The 21,213-nt window shown below is 34.2% G+C and overlaps 1 protein-coding gene and 1 long non-coding RNA gene across 3 annotated transcripts; one reads left to right on the top strand and one right to left on the bottom strand.

Annotated features, from left to right (window-relative positions):
* Nucleotides 1-206: 206 nt before the first annotated feature.
* Nucleotides 207-20,867, bottom strand: LOC133182681 (FGGY carbohydrate kinase domain-containing protein-like). Of its 2 annotated transcripts, XM_061317537.1 has the most exons (15): nucleotides 20,671-20,867; nucleotides 18,194-18,311; nucleotides 13,759-13,934; nucleotides 12,658-12,743; nucleotides 12,350-12,477; nucleotides 11,837-11,965; nucleotides 8,017-8,126; nucleotides 6,671-6,778; nucleotides 5,758-5,822; nucleotides 5,348-5,510; nucleotides 4,532-4,606; nucleotides 4,232-4,352; nucleotides 4,004-4,098; nucleotides 1,800-1,861; nucleotides 207-534 (listed from the first exon to the last, which is right to left on the bottom strand). In XM_061317537.1, exons 1-15 carry the CDS (start codon nucleotides 20,851-20,853, stop codon nucleotides 456-458), a joined length of 1,698 nt encoding a protein of 565 aa, XP_061173521.1. In that variant the 5' UTR covers nucleotides 20,854-20,867; the 3' UTR covers nucleotides 207-455. The 2 variants fall into 2 exon arrangements, with proteins under 2 accessions (XP_061173521.1, XP_061173528.1); XM_061317544.1 differs by lacking the exons at nucleotides 207-534; nucleotides 1,800-1,861; nucleotides 4,004-4,098 and having other exon boundaries at nucleotides 4,235-4,352; nucleotides 5,353-5,510.
* On the top strand, nucleotides 8,480-10,139 carry LOC133182700 (uncharacterized). The gene is made up of 3 exons (XR_009720551.1): nucleotides 8,480-8,534; nucleotides 9,764-9,834; nucleotides 10,031-10,139. It is a non-coding gene; the product is annotated as an uncharacterized LOC133182700 (long non-coding RNA).
* Nucleotides 20,868-21,213: the final 346 nt, after the last annotated feature.

Raw genomic sequence — 21,213 nt, 5'->3', positions numbered from 1 at the left:
TGAAGAAGTCATATAGGAACAACAGCCATTTTTCCAAGTGGAAGTTTTGCCTGTTTTTCCCCCTGATGTGAAAATGAGGTCTCTACAGCCCAGTAGCTAAGTAATTTGGAACTAGCTTGAAAATATGGATATAATTTAATTGCTGTGGTAAAATTAAGAAATTTATTTCAAAATTAAGGGTTATCTCCCTCATGCATAGCTCCTTCGACGTATTAGGCTCCAGTCTTTGGCATCCTTTTTTTTCAGCTCTTCAGTCTTTTTAACATATTATGGATTTCCAACATTTTGGCATGAGCATCACTGAAGAAACATAATTTGTCAAAATGTGCATCTGGTGCATCAAAATTAGTACCGTATATGATTTACCTATAGAGCTAAAACCAAGTTATACATGTATATGCCTAAAATCTATGTTCTAGAAATTGCTCTGCATATGAAAAGGGTCTTTTTAATAATCAACTTTCCATGATTGATTTATATTTGTACTGGTCCTCTGCCATTTTTCTGAACACTTTGTACTTTTTATCATGGAACCTGGAAAAATAAAATATAAAAAAAGAAAATATTGTGGGCTATTAATATTCTCCCTATATCAAAGAGATTTTGACAAAAAAAAAAGATACCGGTTAGTGTTGTACCGATAATCAGAAAACATCGATTGTCAACGAAAAAATGCTACCGATTCCGATGATCGATTATAATTTTTCATAATTGATCATTGGAAACATACTTCTTATACAATACATTCTGGAATTATCCATTTCTGGTTTAACATTTATTTCTTCTTAATGAAAGAAAATGGCATCTGCATTTGATACTACCAAACTAGCACAAAGCAGAGATGATTAAGAACCGAAAGGTGCATATATAGAAAGTGTAAAAGAAACAAAACAACAAAGAAAATAATATATTATATATTTTATATATTCATGTTAAAGAAATGTAAAGTACAAAATTGAATAATTGTAATAGTCTGCTTTTTATATACAAAACTATGACATCTGATTATAATCGGTAAAATCGCATCGGAAGCAGTAACCGATTCCAACCGATGATCAATTATGAAAATAAACCGATGTCCCATCACTTATACCTGTACACTTAGTCACTTCAGCGTTGTCCTTATAAGACCAATAACCCCCCGGGACAAGGTCAAAGCATGTATCTCATTAAATATTCACGGATTCCACAAGAAGGTACATGTAAGGCAGAATGTGATGTAAACACTGAGATAACCCTTGGGTCTTCTGACAAATGGACTGACACAGTGATTCTAGTTTATATAAGATATATTTAAGAAATAAGGTAACTTTTTTAAACATCTATCGGGATATAAATCGGGTTGGTCACGAGATCAAATTCCATAAAGCCCGAAGGGCTTTATGGTAAATTTGATCTCGTAACAACCCGTATTTATAGCCCGATAGATGTTTTAAAATGATACCTTATTACTTATATTTACATTTGTGACTTATTCATATTTTATATTTGCCTGATTATAATCTTTAACGCGTGAAACATTTTATTTTTCAAATCCAATGGCACGTGTTTGATCCACTGATTGCGCGTCGACTCTTTATGACGTCACTGAGAAATTACGTCGAACATTTATGACGCGAGGAACCTGTGTTTATACGGATATAGATACGCGTTGCTTTTAATAGTGTTATATAAAAGAAAACATTTGCAAATGTAAATACATGTATATGTTTATATACTGATATATAATTTGACTCCTTGTGAGGTCAGAACTTGTAATGTTTTACTCAGTGCTGTTTTATGTACAATTTAGTGCTTACCCAGTCTGTGACTCTGATGGCCTGATTATTTTTCCTTCTCCACACATAGTCAGCATAGCATCCTTTTCATGGTTGTAAAGCAAATTTTTCATTAATAAATCATTCAATTAACTGGAAACATGTATATGAGAAACAAATCTAGAATATGGACATGTGTACATACATGTATTTATTTAGTGTTTTATTTGATAATACAACAGTGTAGATCTTAATTTTCAAACTCAATCCCTTCATTATACATGTATTTCCAAACAATGAATACTTGTAGCTGGTAGTACTTGTAAATCTGCAATTAAATTCCTAAGTCAAACAAGAAGCCAAAGGGACTTAACTGTTACCTGATTACAATAAAACACTGTAAAGGATCCACAAAATGGCAATTTTTAGCAAAATAAACTGATACATGTAGATGAAGATACTGTATGTGTACTTAAAAAAGTGGGTTTCATATTTTAGCGGCTTTGGTGTGGACAATGCTCTAATTCATGAATATCATTAATAAATTAGTTATTAATACAATGCAAGGTGCAGACGTATGTAGTGCTAATTTATAATTACAGCAACCACTAAATTCCCAGTGATTGCGCTAAAATTTGAATGTGTTAATTTATGTACATGTATACGAGGGGTGATCAAAAAGTTCGCAAACTATCTCTATATTTACAAAACCACAATTCAGATCAGAATGAAATTTGGCATACATATAATCATACACATGTTCTATAAATAACACGTTAAATAATGTTTTGCTCTGTGTTTGTGACGTCACAATGTGAAAATGACGTCAATATGCAGGTCACTTGTGACAAAAAATGGTTGACTCAGTCGTACTCGAATAAAGAACGGCTGTAAAGTTTAACGTATATCTTGGAAATTCTTTTGCAGTAGAAGATGATAATTTCTACAAGGTATATGAAGACAAAAGACTTACCAGACCTTCAATCATTAATTGGATTGATTATTTTAGTGAAGGCAGGGAGATGGTTAAAAATGGTGTTTGTTATGTTGCCCAGCGAAAGCAAGCCGGGAAAAAGATGTGTCGTTAGTTGAGCAATTTGTTATGAAACGTCGTCAAGTTACAATTAGAAAAATGGTTGAATATCTTAACAATAATATAAACATTATATCCCTAAAATATCGTTTACTTTAGTCTTTAAACATATGAGATATGATAAAAAGAAGGCCGCCATACTTTATCCACATTGGATAAACGACACTCCCAAGACAGAGAACTCTGGTTGTGATAGGTCACCATACTAATTGTGGGAAGGGATATCCTTATCCACCCATGCTGTTGCTGAGATTTGGCCATTTCTGACAGATGGACTGTTCTTGTTATAAAAAATAAATTGCATGGTAAGAAATACAAGACTCGGGAAAATCTTCTAGCTTCTTTGAACAGACTGCTACGGGGCATGTCACGTGACTGCCTGGATCACGTGATTCGCGCATTGGGCAGAACGGTGGCAGATGTGCATTAAAATCGGAGAGGACTACTTTGAAAAATAATAAACACTGAAACCTCATTTTATGTCTTTTAAGGAAGTTATTCAATTAGTTCGCGAACTTTTTGATCACCCCTCGTAGTATGTTGCTCAAAAACAAGAGAAATACTATGATCAAGGATTGACAAAATAGATAGTCTATTCATCAACAACTATTATCAATCACATTATTTACTGGGAAATGATTTCCCTCAAAGCAAAGTACAAAATTTACCCTACAGGTTACATAAAGCCCTAAATACCAAGCAGCAAAGAAGAAGATTTCAAAGAATTACCCAGGTAATGCATTTTCACTGTATGATCAATAGAGCCCCACCTGAACACCAGATCACCTGACCCTGGGGTCATAAATTGCAAAATTTTGGTAGAGGACTCATTGATTATCAATCATAAAAACTGTTTGACTGCTTGATGTCCAGGAGTAAAGAAGAAAATTTTGTTTGAAGATTGCATTATTGATGGTTTGGCCCCACCCTAAGGCCCCAGGGAGGTAGAGACCATGAAATTCTAATTTTTTTCTCCTTTGCCCATAGATGCTATAAACCAAAATTGGTTGAAATTGGTTCAGTGGTTCCAGAAAAGAAGATGAAATGTTAATGGATGATGACAGACAAAAGCAGATAGCAAATGGTCGCCTGAATGACTCAGGTAAGCTAAAAATTTAGAGCAAAAGTGTCATTCAACAAACACTGTGCAGACCTGGATTGTTCCAAAGTCCTTGGAAGCACTTGCTCCAAGGATTGCTGATCCAACCAATACTAGCTCTTCTTCATCAGGAAGAACCACAGGAATGCCTTGAATATAAAGCAAATGATGTTCCCAAATCAAACTGGTAGTGAAGTGCTTACTTGACAGAATAAAGAAGAATTCAAATGATTTGATCCAATTCCTTGTTAATTCATCCTTAGATATGAGATCACATTTTACCTAAAACATCTGCATGAGTTTCCATGTAAAGGCGATTTTTACTCAGACCTCCACACATATAAATAATATCAACTGAATGACCCGCCTTCTTCATCTCATCAATAATATGTCTGGTCCCATACTATAAATAATAACAATAATTCAAATGTGATTGATATATTATTACTTAAATATCTCTCCTCAGATATCTCGGTTACCTCACAGCTGTTTTTTTTTTTTTTTTGACAGATTTAGACAACTGAAAATCATATAAATTATTGACTCAGCTATTTGTAACGGTCAGTATGCAGTATTACTTACAGCCAGAGCTTGTACGGTGGCTAGGTATTGTATTGCAAGATCTTTCACATTCATAGACAACGACATTCCACATATCTGAAAGCCAACAGGTAAACAGAAATGCATTAAAAGAATGCTGTGCACAGGAATCTCAAGCTAAGTCATAATCTGTAAAACCAAGGTCAGGATTGTTCTTATCAGCTATAATGAATACTGTGAATCATGTTTAATTCTTGAGAACTTTATTTTTGAACAATTTTGTGAGATTGTGTATAAGCGAAAATGAGGTTCTCTTATGTAATAACAGGTAGTAAATATTTACTTATCAAATGTTTTATTATGAAGAATGTAATGCTATAATTTTAAGAAAAAATTAAAATAAAGTTATGTGAAGTGTAAGTAATTTACATAGCTTGTAGATGTGTAATCTGCAGAATACTTCATAAATATACTGTATGTGTACATAACTTGGCGTATTCAAAATTTAGTGCAATCACAGGTTATGTAGTTGTTGGTGAAATCATGAATTAGCGCTATACATGTCGGTGCCGTTTATTGTATTTATAAATTATTTCTTAGCGGTATTCATGAATTAGCAAATTGTTGTCTGCGCCAAAGCCACTAAAATATGAAGCCCACTTTTTTAAGTACACATAAAGTAATTATAACTTCAAATTTGGTTTGTAATTGTACAGATATTGAAATGTTCTCTTGGATGTCTAGAAGAGAGTTTTGAAGTATACAGATAATAAAAAGAACACTTAATTTTAGCCAATAGCCTTTGCAAAATTACATAACCAAATATTTTAAAGCATTTAGAAATCAAGAAGTACCCACCATACCCTTGAGTGTAGGGTCTGCTAAAGGTGATCTGTTGCCATGGAAATCTGGATAAACATGGTAATCTCTGGCTAAGTGACTGACAAATGGCAGTTCATCTTGTTGCATATAAGTATTAAGGCAGTTGTTTAGGTAATCATGAATATGAACTGGTTTATTTCTGAAAAAAAAACAAAAATATTACACAGAAGAATGCTCATGTGTCTCGGAAGTATTTCAGTGTTAATCTAAAGCAGTGTATTCACCATCAAAAGATTTACAGCAATGTAAAATTAATACAGGTCATTGAAATGTGTCTTACATTCTTCATATAAATTCAAGAAACACCTTGTGGAATGTGTATCTTTATAATTTCATAACACCAATTTATGACTTTTCTCCATAAAATAATAAAGTAAAATTCTTACTTGAGAGTTTCTGCTTCTCTTACAGCTTGAGTGTAAGCAGGGTGAGACTCAATCAACTTATCTATCTAAAATCAAAAAGATGGAAGATTACTGCATGTGGCTAAGAATAAAATGTAAACTTCCAAAAATAAGATAAGTTAAACAATTAAGTAGGTATTATTCGTGTTGTTTGATTTAAAAGTGAATACAGCTGGTAAAATTACATCTTGTATAAGTTATAACGTTTGTTTCAAAAAAGTGTAACACACACTTACTTTAAAATAGACAAATTGGTAAAATGCCTCTTTATAAAAAAATCCTGGAGAACTTATTCAAATTTTACTAAGGTTAAGTGTAACTTATGAAAATACTAAGCAACCTTAAATTTCACTTTAAGTTTGGCTTAAATATAGAGTCTCCAATTACTGTGAACCAACTTTTATTCATGTGCGAGAAATATTCGCAAGTTTCCCAACCTACTTTCACTCGCAAATATTACCGGTAATCGCCGCAAACCATTTATTTTGCTTTGTTTTTGTAGAGAATTTTTCCTCAGTCACGAAAATTAATCTCCATGGGTTGATTTCAAACTGAGGAATCGCGAATAAAAGTTGGCACGAATAATAGCTGGTTTACAGTATGGAAAAGACTTGCTACATCTATGTCTCAACAATGTACACGTATATTAAAGCATATTAAACTCAGATATTGAGTTTTTGTAATGCATTATCCAAGCAAATCTGGTGCATAAACCTGCTGCATCAAACTTTAAAATGGAGGGTTTAGATGCAACTTAAGATGTTTTCTTTGCAAGGTACTTTTTGAACCACAATACCCTGGTAGTTTCATTTACACATTCTTTGACAGGAAGAGAAATGTAACTCTGGAGCTAAATGGCTCTTTGGCCTTTTGTTTATGATTTTGTGTAACTGACCAGTTGACCACCTGCACTCTGACCACCCTCAGCATTGTACAGACCAGGCAGTATAGCAGAGTAGTACGGCCCCCAGACTCCAGGAACAAAATAAGGATTCTGGCTCATCTGCAGGAGACACACATATTGAACAAAAACATTCTTCAGCATTCAGTTCATCAACGTAGTGAAAATGCAAATTATATTTTGAAAATTATTGCATTTTACCAATGCTACATGCCTTAATAAACTCTTTTTATTCTTTATTTTATTTGTACATTCAAGGTATTTATGTGACAGACTGAGGTTCCTGATATAACTATCATTCTGTGACTTACAATCATTTGAAAGACTGAGGTTCCTGATATAACTACCATTCTGCAACTTGCAATCATGTGAAAGATATATAACTACCACTTACAATCATGTGACAGACTGAGGTTCCTGATATAACAACCACTTACAATCATGTGACAGACTGAGGTTCCTGATATAACTACCACTTACAATCATGTGACAGACTGAGGTTCCTGATATAACTATCACTTACAATCATGTGACAGACTGAGGTTCCTGATATAACTACCACTTACAATCATGTGACAGACTGAGGTTCCTGATATAACAACCACTTACAATCATGTGACAGACTGAGGTTCCTGATATAACTACCACTTACAATCATGTGACAGACTGAGGTTCCTGATATAACTACCACTTACAACCATGTGACAGACTGAGGTTCCTGATATAACTACCACTTACAATCATGTGACAGACTGAGGTTCCTGATATAACTACCACTTACAATCATGTGACAGACTGAGGTTCCTGAAATAACTACCACTTACAATCATGTGACAGACTGAGGTTCCTGATATAACAACCACTTACAATCATGTGACAGACTGAGGTTCCTGATATAACTACCACTTACAATCATGTGACAGACTGAGGTTCCTGATATAACTACCACTTACAATCATGTGACAGACTGAGGTTCCTGATATAACTACCACTTACAATCATGTGACAGACTGAGGTTCCTGATATAACTACCACTTACAATCATGTGACAGACTGAGGTTCCTGATATAACAACCACTTACAATCATGTGACAGACTGAGGTTCCTGATATAACTACCACTTACAATCATGTGACAGACTGAGGTTCCTGATATAACTACCACTTACAATCATGTGACAGACTGAGGTTCCTGAAATAACTACCACTTACAATCATGTGACAGACTGAGGTTCCTGATATAACAACCACTTACAATCATGTGACAGACTGAGGTTCCTGATATAACAACCACTTACAATCATGTGACAGACTGAGGTTCCTGATATAACTACCACTTACAATCATGTGACAGACTGAGGTTCCTGATATAACTACCATTCTGGATGTGAGGTCTGGTAATGGTAAAGGATCAGGATTGGCACATTCTTTAGGAATGCATCCCACACATCCTGTAAAACTCCACAGTTTAAACAGTGCAGCCAAAACAATTTTAACTACGCAGTACAGTTAAGGCTACCCATTAAACTTTTATGGTAATGAGGTCATAATGAGGTTTGACGTCATGACAGTCGCTCCGCCCTGATATATCTATATAAGGATTTAGAGCTCAAAATAACTATTTAACGACAATTGCAAGAATTTGTAACAAATGTCCGTATTCTTGTCTTTAAATAAATTAGAAGTAGTGATTTTCTCTTGTTTAGAACATCATGTTGTCGAAATAATTCGCTTTTTATTGTGTCGTTTGGCTGCACTCGGCTTCAGCCAAGCGCTTGCACTTAGTGACACGGAATGTTGTTTACATAAAGGACGTGGAGACAGCGGCTGAGATTTGCGGTGGAAAATACAGCAAACAGGTAAATCTTTTAAAGAGAACAGTAATAAAGTAACAGATTTATGGTTTGTTTATCAGATGATGCAGATATTTAGAGAAATCATGGACTACTGAGGCTATTGCACCACACCTCTCTACCCTGGGCAGCTGCAGGGGTTTTCATATTTAGATTCGTATATTATGTACGCATAGGTATCAAGATTTAGACATACTATTGTTAACATCAATATGAAATAATCGAGTGTGTATGTATAATATGTATACATGTAGCAAGATATATTGGCAGTGCCTAGGAGCTGTGTCTAACCCCACACCCACCCACCCGCCCCCTTACACACACAACACACAAAAACATGATATGAAGTTGCACACCAACAGTTTAATTTGCACTGAATATGCAATTCCTTGTCGTTCAACTAATTTTTGAGAGAATGCATGTATCATGGAGATCTGCAGGCATGCAAAAGTTTGCTGTTAAATTTATTAAAATTAATTATTGTTCAATTTCAATCATTGATAAAAGATTCACTAGACATATAATGATGTTGACATACAATCATCTTAATATGTAATTTGAAAAGGAAAGCTGGATATCAAATGATAATTTAGCACATCCATAAAGTGTATATTTCTGTAAAGTGAAACTGTATTGTGTATGTAATATACATGCATGTATGCATTTTATACTCCAGTCCTGTAAATCAAAAATAGGATTTAAAGTTTAAATTTTCACCAGCTAGTGTTTCATACTTTAAAATAATTCTTAGCATCTGTATTATGAAATTCTAAATCTGTAGAATGATATCTCTAAATTTAAAATTGGATATCATGTTATTTTATTTTTCTGGTCTGATGTACAATTCTTTCATCATTGTAACTGTCAGGTGCTGCATGCTTATAATCCAGAGTTATCTACAGAAAACATATGCAACAATTTCTAAACATGGTATATTCACTATTAAAATATTTCACAAAAATTTTATTGTATGCCAATATAATAGTTTTTCAATTTTGAACAGATGCAAGAACTTCATTTATGAATTTGTTTCCTTTAATCACTTATTTTCAAAGCTTAAATTGCTAAATTGCAAATGTCAGAGTTTTAAAATTCCCAGAGAAGTTTTGTAACAAAAGATTTCATGAATTTTAGAAAATGTTATATTACATGGTTTGTTTTGCACATTGCAGTGCCATTTATTTTAACTAATATGTATTTGACTCATTACATTTTTGGTATATTTTATGTTACAGTAGCTGTTCACAAAGAATTTGAACCATTCCAGTGTTGACACAGGCAGCCAGTGTATGGACCAAGTAAAAAGGTATGCTTAATGATATCAACAACACACATATTCATGGCACTATTATTTTAAAAATTATTTTAATAAATAAAAACAGCAGAGTTACAGATATTTGATACATTATTATGTGATTTCATTAGATTTTACTCATTACATTGTTTCAAGTTTTACTGTTTTAATCACCAGCACACTTAATAATATTTCATTTTATTTTTAGATTGGATTTTATCCCAGAGTACATGTCTTGATGGAAAAACTATGAACCTGCTCAGAATTACCTCACAGCCTGGCTTTGTATGGGAAAAGCTGTAGTTATTAAATAAATTTACTAGAAGAATAATACTTTAACTGTTATCTTTCAATTGCAACAGTGATATGAATGTCAGCTTTTAAGGCTGTAAAGGTGTGAAAATCCAGACTTGCATGAACATGGTGTTTTAGATACATTGAACCAAATAAAGCCTAATATTGGCATAATTATATATTTATCATGGTCACTTGTATCAAAGAAGTATCTATTTTCTGATTACATTTTTATATCATTTAGCTCGGGTGCTTTCATTTTGTTTGTTTGTTTTTTTTTTTTTTTGTGGAGAAAATATCAATCCCTAAGCTTTTATACACAAACAAGTTTATCACAGATAAGACCCCCCCCCCTTTAAAAAAACAAAATGAAAGCACTCGCTCTAAATGAGATGCAATGGTTATATCCTAATAAATAAAAACTAGATCATGATGTTTACAAGTTAACAATGCCCAAGTATATATCATTGTCCTTTTATCAAGGGAGCTAAGAAGCAAAATATAAGGGGTTACATATGCAGAAAGTAGGATAGAACTAATTATATTAACAGGTGTAAATAACCCTCACCTGGTTTTTATATCTGAGTAATTTATAAGCCAACAGGAACTCTTAAACAAAAGAGGATTTTGGAGAGCCACTGAGGAAAACCCATATGTGAAACTTCATTCTGTTGTAGATATATATTTTTTATTATGTCTGTGTGTAGGGGGGGGATGAATGGTTTCTCATCATATGAGGGAGGGGAGATCTACACATTTATTAGAAATGATTGAAATTTAGTAATGGACATTTTTTCAATCTTACTTATATGATGTACTTTGCGGAAGTGCCGATAAACTTGATTGTTATACATGATAAAGGCATAGATCATCGAGAAAATGCGGAAGGTATTCAACAAGGTCTTGTCTGGTGTATGAAAAGGACGAAGACATACAAAGGAAAGTAAGTAAAGTCAAGATCTTTATATGCATACCGTTTTGAATAAGTAAAATAAAGCCTAGCATAGTCTGTAGATGTTACATGTTCAAATTCGCGAGGTAAACAAACTCTGCAAATACCAAAGAGTTAACTCCCCTGCCGGGTCACTAATGCGTTTGAAAACTATATATGAGTGTTTCAAGACTTCGTTTTTAAACTAAAAAGTTCAAGGGCAAGGCGACATATGAAGAGGTAGGTTTTTGTATTAAATTGTTTATTTTACTGCATACTTTTTGAAAAGTGATGCTCATTTCTCTGTAATTCGCTAAGTAATTTATTATTTCACATGAAATGCGGAAAGTACCCTATTTTTTCAATACCGGTCTTTGTTTTTACTGAATAACTAAATAATCCCAGAAATCTAACTGAATGAGCATTATTTTTGAGATAGGATAGATATTTGGGGACACACTGAAACCTTGTGCAGTGTAATTTTTCTTTGCCTTGCCCTTGAACTTTTCGGTTAAATTTGATATTTTATATCTTGAACTAAAATAGGAGCCCACGTGACTACTAAGGGTCACATGATGACAAAAAATATCAATATTAAAAGCGAAGGACACACTCTTCAAGAAGACACAAATATATTTTCAGTAGAGTCGTATGCTAGAAAATAAGACAGTTAAACTTCAAGTGCCTTGTTTTCAGTGTCTTTTTATAAAAAATGTTGCCTTAACTGTACTGCGTAGTTCTCTTATTGCATGAGTTCATTTTGAGAAGAAACATACCCAAAATATTTACCTAACACACCAGCATGTGCATCTACAATGGAGGTTCCCACAGGGGTCCCGGCCTTCAGCCCCATTGCTATGGCTACAGAGTCACAAAGGCCACTTCCACAAGGTGTTCCAGGTGACTGAACCTTTGTCCCTGTTTATGAATGAAATACAATGATTCACAAGGGCATGCAACATACCCATTTAATATCAGGTTTTTATGGTCTACTTTTAAACTGTAATATACTTTGCCCAAGATACAAAGCCTAACTGTGTGTAAGATGATATACATGTAAGCATATGATTTAACTATTTGTAACGTACCAAAAAAATTCCCAAATTAGGTCAAAGTGACCTAATTTTGAATCTCCCTCAGATACATCAACTACCAAAGTCATTGTTATGATGCAAATTTCATCATTATATCAAGACTTAAACATACCGGGTAATATCATACACTATCAGATATTCAGACTTTATAAAACTCAACTTCTGGTAAATGCAGTGTTGCTGCTATCAATATATGGTGTATAATTACCAATTTTCTTGGCATCATCTTGTAGTAGATCCTCCAGACCTATAGTCCTATAGAAATCCTGATTCCATCCTTGAATGCCCTTATTGTCTGCATGATAAGACCACTTACAAACCAATGAACACAGGGATCTATCAGTAAAGTACAAAATATAACAATGTACATGTACTATTATTATCAGCTGCCATGGAACCAGTAGCATTTCAGCAAAGCTAATAATTATTAACAATGAGGTTTTTTAACAATTTTTGTATAGTAGCACTACACTTTGGTAAAATTATGAAGTGAAATAGCAGCAGCATATTTGAAACCTTGTTGAGCTTTCTGTGGCTTTCCAGGTGAGAAAGTCTGGAAGATCAAAGAAATGATGCGCCTTTTTCCAACTGTCTGGTAAATTCTGAAATTAGACAGACTTGCAAAAGTTAAAATAACAGTTAAACTTTAAAACCTTTTAACATTGGTACATGTATCAGTCTCAACATTACATAAATTTTAACTCAATGATCATATACAGTCAAACCTCGGTTAATTTTCTCGAAGTTAAGAAAAAAACTTCGGGATACCCAAGGCTTTTAGATAGTGAGGTTTAAATACAGAGAAAAAGAGAGGTGGGACTGCCAATCACTTTGACATATCCATGGTATTTGAGATATTGGTGTTGGAGATACCGATGTTCAACTGTAATTTCTCCTTTATCTGCATACATACGTATGCTTTTAAATCCTGTAGAATTATTCTAATTCTAATTAACTTTAAAAATTCTATTGCATCACAGGTATCTTTTGTATATACCCTCATATTTATTGATTCTTTATTTTGAGCTGTCGCAAAAAGATGCAAAAACCAATGAAAGCTTGGATTTTCATAAGGTAGACAAGTGACATATTCTCCAACTCGTATAACATCATTCTGCCAAGCACTGACCAAAAAATACAATATATTACATAAACAGTACCAAAAATTTAAATTCTAATTCAACGAGACTTACCCTGTATAATTTGATGCCAGATCATACATTAGCACTAGATTGGCTATGGAAGATTTAAGTAAATATTACTCAGTTTCATAAAAAAATAACAGGGAGTCAATGATAGCATGTCTTACAATCAAGGGGCGGGCCTTATGTCATACTGTAGTTTGCAATACTGCTTATGATCAAACCTCAAGCCCCAACATTTGCTGTTAACATGCATATATGTTTATTTCCTCAAAATTCAGGTTAACATTGGAAGCTATATTTACTAAACAGAATCTTGATATAATTCCTATCACCCTGACTGTATATATGCACATAATATACAAATATTCTCTTCCAACTTGAAGAATTTAAGTTATATTATTCTCTAAGAAAACTTCAACCATACTGAGAGATAAGAAAATAAGGCATTAAGATGACATTAATTACCTCTCACCTTTTTAAGCCACAAGAGTTTTGGTGGCTGCATCTCCAGAGACATGTGTCCACCCAGACATTTTAAGGCTTCATGCTTGGTTGAGTTTATAAACTTTGCCTCGTCCTCAGCTCGGTGATCCATCCACATGATGATGTCACAATCCTTACCAGAGTAGGAATGAATCTTCTCTAAATCTGAGGAAAGTCAATCAATCATTTAAAACACCATCATACTTCCACCTTGATTGTCAATTGTTTTTGTGTCATTAAGATTTTTTGTCACAAGGGTTAAAACCCTGCATGGACAACATTCTAAATTGCGTTGAATGGATGCATATTCAACCATCCCTGATAAATTACCTTGTCTAGTAATAAAATTGAGATATGCAGTTAAGTGTGTTTGCTGCAAGTAACAAGAGAAATTCAAGGAATGTCTTGTTCTTTCAGAAATCAATGCCTTTTTTTTCATATCTTGTCCAAACCAAGAGGCATAAAATCCACCATCACAGCTCTGCTGAAAACAGCTAGCAGCCAAAAAAAAAGCAATCATGCATTCCAAAACCCAAACAGACGTCCCTGACAAGAATGTAGCTCTTCTGGTGTGTATGTACGATAAAGAAAGAAGTACCTTAAATTTATTTGGTCTATACTACTTGTGTACCAAGTCTTCTTGAAACTGGACCAAAACTGTAGGAGGAGAAAATTACTACTTGTATACCAACCAAAACTGCAAGAGAAGTAATGTTTTGAAAGAATTTCAAAGAATCTTTTTTATTTTTAGTAACCATGGCAACACCACTTGTTGAAATTAAACTCTAACAAGATGTGTTTGTGAAACACTGATGCCTCCGTATGGCAGCTTATGGCGAAGGTTAAAGTTTCTCAAATGCAAGTCAAAATCCAGGCCAAAAGATAAAAAATGTTGGTACCCAAAGAAAGGTCTTGTCTCGAGGAATACCGTATAACGGGTATTTTCTGCGGTTGGAAATTTTTGCGATTTTACCCCAAAGAGGTAGCAAATTATTTTCTGCGTTTTCAATTTCTGCGGTTGCATAATACCGCAAAAATTTATTTATGGGGTATGATCACTAAACTTTATGAATTACCAGAACCCTGCCATGTTTAAGTTTTATAAATTCATTAAGACATATTGATTGAAGGTGCATGAGAACTGCTATTAAGCTTAATTAACAACTGTCTTTTAATTAGTCTTTGTAAAATATGTCGAGTCCCAATCGAAATGAATTAATGCAGTATCAGTCCCCCCAAACAACAATAAAAATCTTTATTCTAACAGACGTCTTATGTGATCTATTAAAATATTTAAATATATAGATAATGATAATAAATGCATCCAAGCCATATTCTTAAATACACTTATAGTTAATTACCATCAAAATTAAAATATTGTTTGTATTTTAAGCTAGAACAAACAGTTGCATAATTTAGTACCCTAAAGTTGATGGTTAACAAACACAGGTACATGTACCATGTGCATCGAGGCGTAACTAATCCTGTCAGTTGTCTGCATTGAGTGAAATTCACAAGACAATCAAGCCGCATTGTGTATACAAGCAGTAATTATTGTCTCAAGATAAAACACAAGATTGAAAAAAGTGTTTAAAAAAGGAACTAGAACTGTCTGAAAGGGACAAATACCCCCCGCTGGGTTTTTCAGAGAAGGTACCAAATCACTAATGTTTTCTAGATGTGAGAGGTGTTCACAATTTGCTTAAACATTTAGAGTGAAAATTTAATTACTCATTATATTTTTTGTAATGAATGAAATTAAGGTGCAGCCTAATAAAACATCAATACTAATAATTACAGTGTTTTTTTATTACATTGAAGAAATAGTTTGCAACTATCTGTCATCTTTGTGAGACATGACACTCTGCAAATTGATTGTTGAAAAAAAAATATCATGATAATTAATTATACAAAATCAAATTGATCTTAATACCTTTATATCAAACTCATTTTAAAAATAAAAGGCTGGTTCCAGTAACTATGTATTTTGACAGACATAAATTACAATTAAGAGACTTAGACAACAGAGATCTTTATTTCTTTCTGCCCAATTCCCAGGAGATATAGATAAGACCTGCTTGATCAGAGATGCCCTAACAGCTTCCCACACTGAACTCATTAATTAATCTTTAACTGGATGCATGTCCACTCATTACTCCCAAGGGAAAAATGGATTTACACTATCTGCTGTGTAATGTAAAAACTGTTTTTAATAGCTGGTGATGTTTTTTTTCAGTTTTAATGAGTAGTTTTAAGCTGTAGTTCACATTTTTGTACACTTCAGATGTTCTAGATTCTATGTCTCAAACCTTAGACATTTATAAACCCATAATGACTAAGTCAATAAAAATGAAAAAAAAAAACATCTGTAAAATGCAGAAAAATTATCAAATAATGTTGAAAATACCAGGTGTACATCTTCATACAGTAAATAATGAGTGTACAAATTTTCATACAAATCTATGCAATAGCCTCTGAGAACAGGTCCGGACAAAACCACACAATAAAAATGAAAAAAAAAGACCTGTAAAATGCAGAAAAATTATCCAATCATGATGAAAAAACCAGGTGCACACCTTCATATGGTGAATAATAAGTGTACAAATTTTCAGACAAATCCTTGCAATAGTTTCCAAGAAACGGCCTGGACAAATCTCGTCTACAGACAGACAGACAGACGGACAGACAGACGGACAGACAGACGGACATGGTGATTCCAATATACCCCCCCTAAACTTCGTTTGCGGGGGGTATAATAAAAATTAAAGCTATCATGTGTTGTTTGCAGCTATCGGAGTTTGGACTAATAATTGCGAAATAGGTACAAGAAAAGATACTTATTCAATTGATATTATTTACAGGAAATTTTTGATTCAATATGCTTTGAACAAATCCTGTACTGACATCTAAAATCTTCGAATTTCAATGACACCCGAATTTTCTCGCTAACGAGGACGTTTCAACTCATGAGTCCGCGGACGCATCGTTTTTAAAAACCTTGCTTTCCAAATAATTTTTATGCGTCCGGAACGCAGGTTCTTGCGTTAATGAGAACCCTTCAGACATACGCACCACTTATCATAATTGCATGTATAAAATATCTGAAGAAATATTGAAAAATATTTTGCGATTGTAATTTTTGCGGATTTGTCCTATCCGCAAAATTCCGCAAAAATTGGACAACGGCAGAAAATACCCATTATACGGTATACCTGTGAAATTTAAAAGACCTAGCTGCAACTGTTCAAAAGTTATGGCGAAGGTTAAAGTTTTTTAAAAGCAAGTAAAACGTCAAGGTCAAAGTGGTTTGTATCCAAAGGAAGGTCTTGTCACAAGGATTACATGTGTGAAGTATGAAAGCCCTAGCACCAACCATTTAAAAGTTATAACCAATGTTTAAGTTTTTCGAAAGTAGGTCAAACTCCCATGTCAAGGTCAAAGTGGTTGGTATCCAAAGGAAGGTCTTGTCACATGGATTACATATGTGAAGTATGAAAGCCCTAGCATCAACCATTCAAAAGTTATGGCCAAGGTTAAAGTTTTTCAAAAGTAGGTCAAACTCCCATGTCAAGGTCAAAGGGTCAAAGTGGTTGGTATCCAAAGGAAGGTGATGTCACAAGGATTACATATGTGAAGTATGAAAGCCCAAGCACCAACCACTCAAAAGTTATGGCCAAGGTTAAAGTTTTTCAAAAGTAGGTCAAACTCCTAGGTCAAGGTCAAAAGGTCACAGTGGTTGGTATCCAAAGGAAGGTGATGTCACAAGGAATACATATGTGAAGTTTGAAACCCCAAGCACCAACCGTTCAAAAGTTATGGCCAAGGTTAAAGTTTTTCAAAAGTAGGTCAAACTCCAAGGTCAAGGTCAAAAGGTCAAAGTGGTTGGTATCCAAAGGAAGGTGATGTCACAAGGAATACACAAGTGAAGTTTTAAACCCCAAGCACCAACTGTTCAGAATTTATGGCCAAGGTTAACGTCTCATAAAATTTTGCAAAAGTGGGTCAAACTCCAAGGTCAAGGTCAAAAAGTCAAATATGATGGTACCAAAAGAAAGGTCTTGTCACAAGGAATACACATATGAAATATGAAAGTCATAGCTCCAACCAATAAAAAGTTATGGGCAAGGTTAAAGTTGACAACAGACAGACAGACAAACAGACAAACGGACAAACAGACAGACAAACAGACAGACAGGACAAAAACAATATCTTTCGATCCAGGGGCATAAAAATTGTTTATGGACGGACAGAGGGACACTCAGTGAGACAGATGGATGGACAGACAGATGGATGATAGACACTTTATTAATGCATAAGCTCTTCTGGTCTCTGGCCAGTAGAGCTAAAAAGGAAAAAAATAATAGGGGAAGGCATTATTATGCTGAGGGATCCTTAGACTACATTTAATTTTCAACTGTGTATACCTTTTGGACAAACTGAAACAGGCTCTCCCTCCTTATCAAGAACTACTAGAGAACATGTCGCATCAAACCCAATACCATGAATGAAGTTTTTGGACACCCCTGATTGATCCACCACTGTCTATGTAGAAAACAGATCATTGTTTCATTCTTACATTAATACAGTTCACATAATATGGAATACTTTAAACATAGGTAATCAGAGATTACAGAGCTCACCTCAACAAATGTTGTCTTTAAGTAAGGCAAAGTCCCACACTAAACTAATAATCTAGGAGTGTGCATCCCTAGATGCAACATTTATGCTATTTTGGTCTGATAGGGCTTGCAGTTACTTGGGAATAGACTTATCTGAAAACTTAAAACTAGTCACTCATCCAGAAAATGTAAGTCAAATCCAGATCCGGCATCCGAAGCAAGTCCAGTGAGTAGTGTGCATCCTTAGATGTATCATCCATGCAAGTTTGGTCAATATAGGGCTTATAGTTACTTGGAAATGAGATCTGCTCCAAAAACCTTAACCTGGTCACTCATCCGGAAAATATAGGTCAGATCCAGCATCTGAAGCAAGTCCAGTAGTGTGCATCCTTAGATGTATCATCCATGCAAGTTTGGTCAATATAGGGCTTATAGTTACTTGGAAATGAGATCTGCTCCAAAAACCTTAACCTGGTCACTCATCCGGAAAATATAGGTCAGATCCAGCATCTGAAGCAAGTCCAGTAATGTGCATCTTTAGATGTATCATCCATGCAAGTTTGGTCAATATAGGGCTTATAGTTACTTGGAAATGAGATCTGCTCCAAAAACCTTAACCTGGTCACTCATCCGGAAAATATAGGTCAGATGCAGCATCCGAAGCAAGTCCAGTAGTGTGCATCCTTAGATGTATCATCATGCAAGTTTGGTCAATATAGGGCTTATAGTTACTTGGAAATGAGATCTGCTCCAAAAACCTTAACCTGGTCACTCATCAGGAAAATATACGTCAGATGCAGCATCCAAAGCAAGTCCAGTAGTGTGCATCCTTAGATGTATCATCCATGCAAGTTTGGTCAATATAGGGCTTATAGTTACTTGGAAATGAGACCTGCTCCAAAAACTTTAACCTGCTCCAAAAACTTTAACCTGCTCCAAAAACATTAACCTGGTCATTCTTTAGCTGAAATTGCAGCATCTGAAACCTTGACTGATACAATAAAGCACACTAGAAGCATCCTCCATGCATCTCTGACTAATATAGGCCATAGAAGTACTTGAAAAGAAAACTGGTCCAAAAACCTTAACCTGGGACGCCGATGCCGAGGGTATTACATAAGCTCCCCCAACTTCGTTGAGGTGAGCTAAAAACTAGATATGTCAGGGCAGGGCTCTAATTGGCGACTAATTTAGTCGCCATGGCGCCTAAAATTTTTCCATAAGTCGCCAAATTGGCGACCATTTTAAATTGACTTGGCGATCGTCGAATTCCGGAAAATTTCACATTTTTAACAATTTTTCTGAAAAAGAATTTTTAAAGAAGAGGAAATTATTTTTAGCAATGGACATGTCATGTTTTCTTAGGCACATCATGGGTTCCTATATTCTATTAGCATTTAAAGTTGTTGCCTTAGAAAAATTGCCTGGCATCTAAAAATTTGCAATGGCGACTAAATTTTTTTGATAAGGCGCCTAAATTTTAGAGGCCACTTAGAGGCCTGTGTCAGGGTGACAAAAATTCAGAAACTAAGTACTTTGGTTCATATATGCAAAATATCTCATATCAATTAGTAGTGTGCACATTATCATACAGTTTTTGTGTTTGATATTTGCACAAATGTAACAAGATACTCAAAAAGAATACTTTTTATTTTGAACTATAAAAAATTGCTGTATCTAATGCACCCAGTATAACCAATCTGGGGTATTACCGGTAGTTATTTCAATTTTGTACTTAATGGTTTACACACTTTTTTTCATCCATAATCAAAAGTAGCTGTAGAAGTTACCCCAACCAACATGACCAAAAATGTCCAATAATAAATATATTTCTATGTAAAAATTTAGAAACCAATTAATGCAACATTCCATTTGGTCAATGGATTAAGGTCAGATGACACGTTCCTCAATAATATGTATTTTTTTCCAAGAATTTGTCATTGAAGTATTGCTACTTTAACAAGTTTCCTCACAAAAAAATTGAGGTACCTTACCAGGCATTTTTGCAAGATCCCAGAGGATGCTATTTACTATAGAACCCTACTGGAAATCACTAGTATTGTCAATATCACAATTTTTTGGTGTCCTTGACTACTTCAACATTTTGAAAACAGTTTAAAATCACAAGTCAATGATAATTATGATTAATTTGTTGTATTTTACGAAGAGATACAAAACAGATATTCAAGCATCGTGTCGTCAGACCTTAAGACAAATAATTTCTACACAACATAATATTTTATATTTTCTTTTTAATTTTCTTCTATAATCAGACACAATACCCTGACAGCTTGAATCACCGCCCTCCAGATGTTTTCTGATGACTGAAGATAAAAGTTGGCAGCTGGTTCCCATATCTTAATCTTCTCGGTGGATTTGGCTACAATTTTGCCATTTTGTTTCACAACTGCGGCTCTGACACTGCTAGTGCCAACATCAACACCGATGTAGTGAGGGACATTCATCGCTCTTTTTCACCTATTTCACCTTAAAAAGATTTAAAATATTATTTTAGAAACAAAAAGAAACAGACTATTATTCAATTTGATTACAAATTTTAAAAAAAAATACTGCAATACTTAATTAGCATGTTACTCAAAATTCAGTGTAATCGATAATTATTTGCAGATATCCTCAACTGCTTACTCAAATTCAATCATAAATTAGTGCATTTGAGTTTTTTAAAAACATTATTAGTTTTAATCATGCAAGCGTTTATATAAATCAGTGGACAAGAAGCAGCACAAAGGTTCTAAAATATATTAACGCTAAATTAAGTATGTTCACTCTGTTTCAGAAAAATGAACCAATCAAAACTTTAATTG

Source organism: Saccostrea echinata, unplaced genomic scaffold (assembly GCF_033153115.1).
Source record: "Saccostrea echinata isolate AGI-Se365-2 ecotype Australia unplaced genomic scaffold, CSIRO_AGI_Sech_v1 ptg000001l, whole genome shotgun sequence".
Classification (NCBI taxonomy): domain Eukaryota; kingdom Metazoa; phylum Mollusca; class Bivalvia; order Ostreida; family Ostreidae; genus Saccostrea; species Saccostrea echinata.
This window is presented reverse-complemented; position numbering and strand designations above follow the sequence as displayed.

Bases quoted from the DNA above. Each gene is read 5' to 3' on its own strand.
- LOC133182681 (XM_061317537.1), bottom strand. From the start codon at position 20,853: ATGAATGTCCCTCACTACATCGGTGTTGATGTTGGCACTAGCAGTGTC. The intron at 11,966-12,349 runs GTAATTATACAC...ATTCATAAACAG, and splicing joins AGATGATGCCAAGAAAATTG to GGACAAAGGTTCAGTCACCT. The intron at 5,823-6,670 runs GTCAGTTACACA...TTTTGATTTTAG, and splicing joins AGAGTGCAGGTGGTCAACTG to ATAGATAAGTTGATTGAGTC.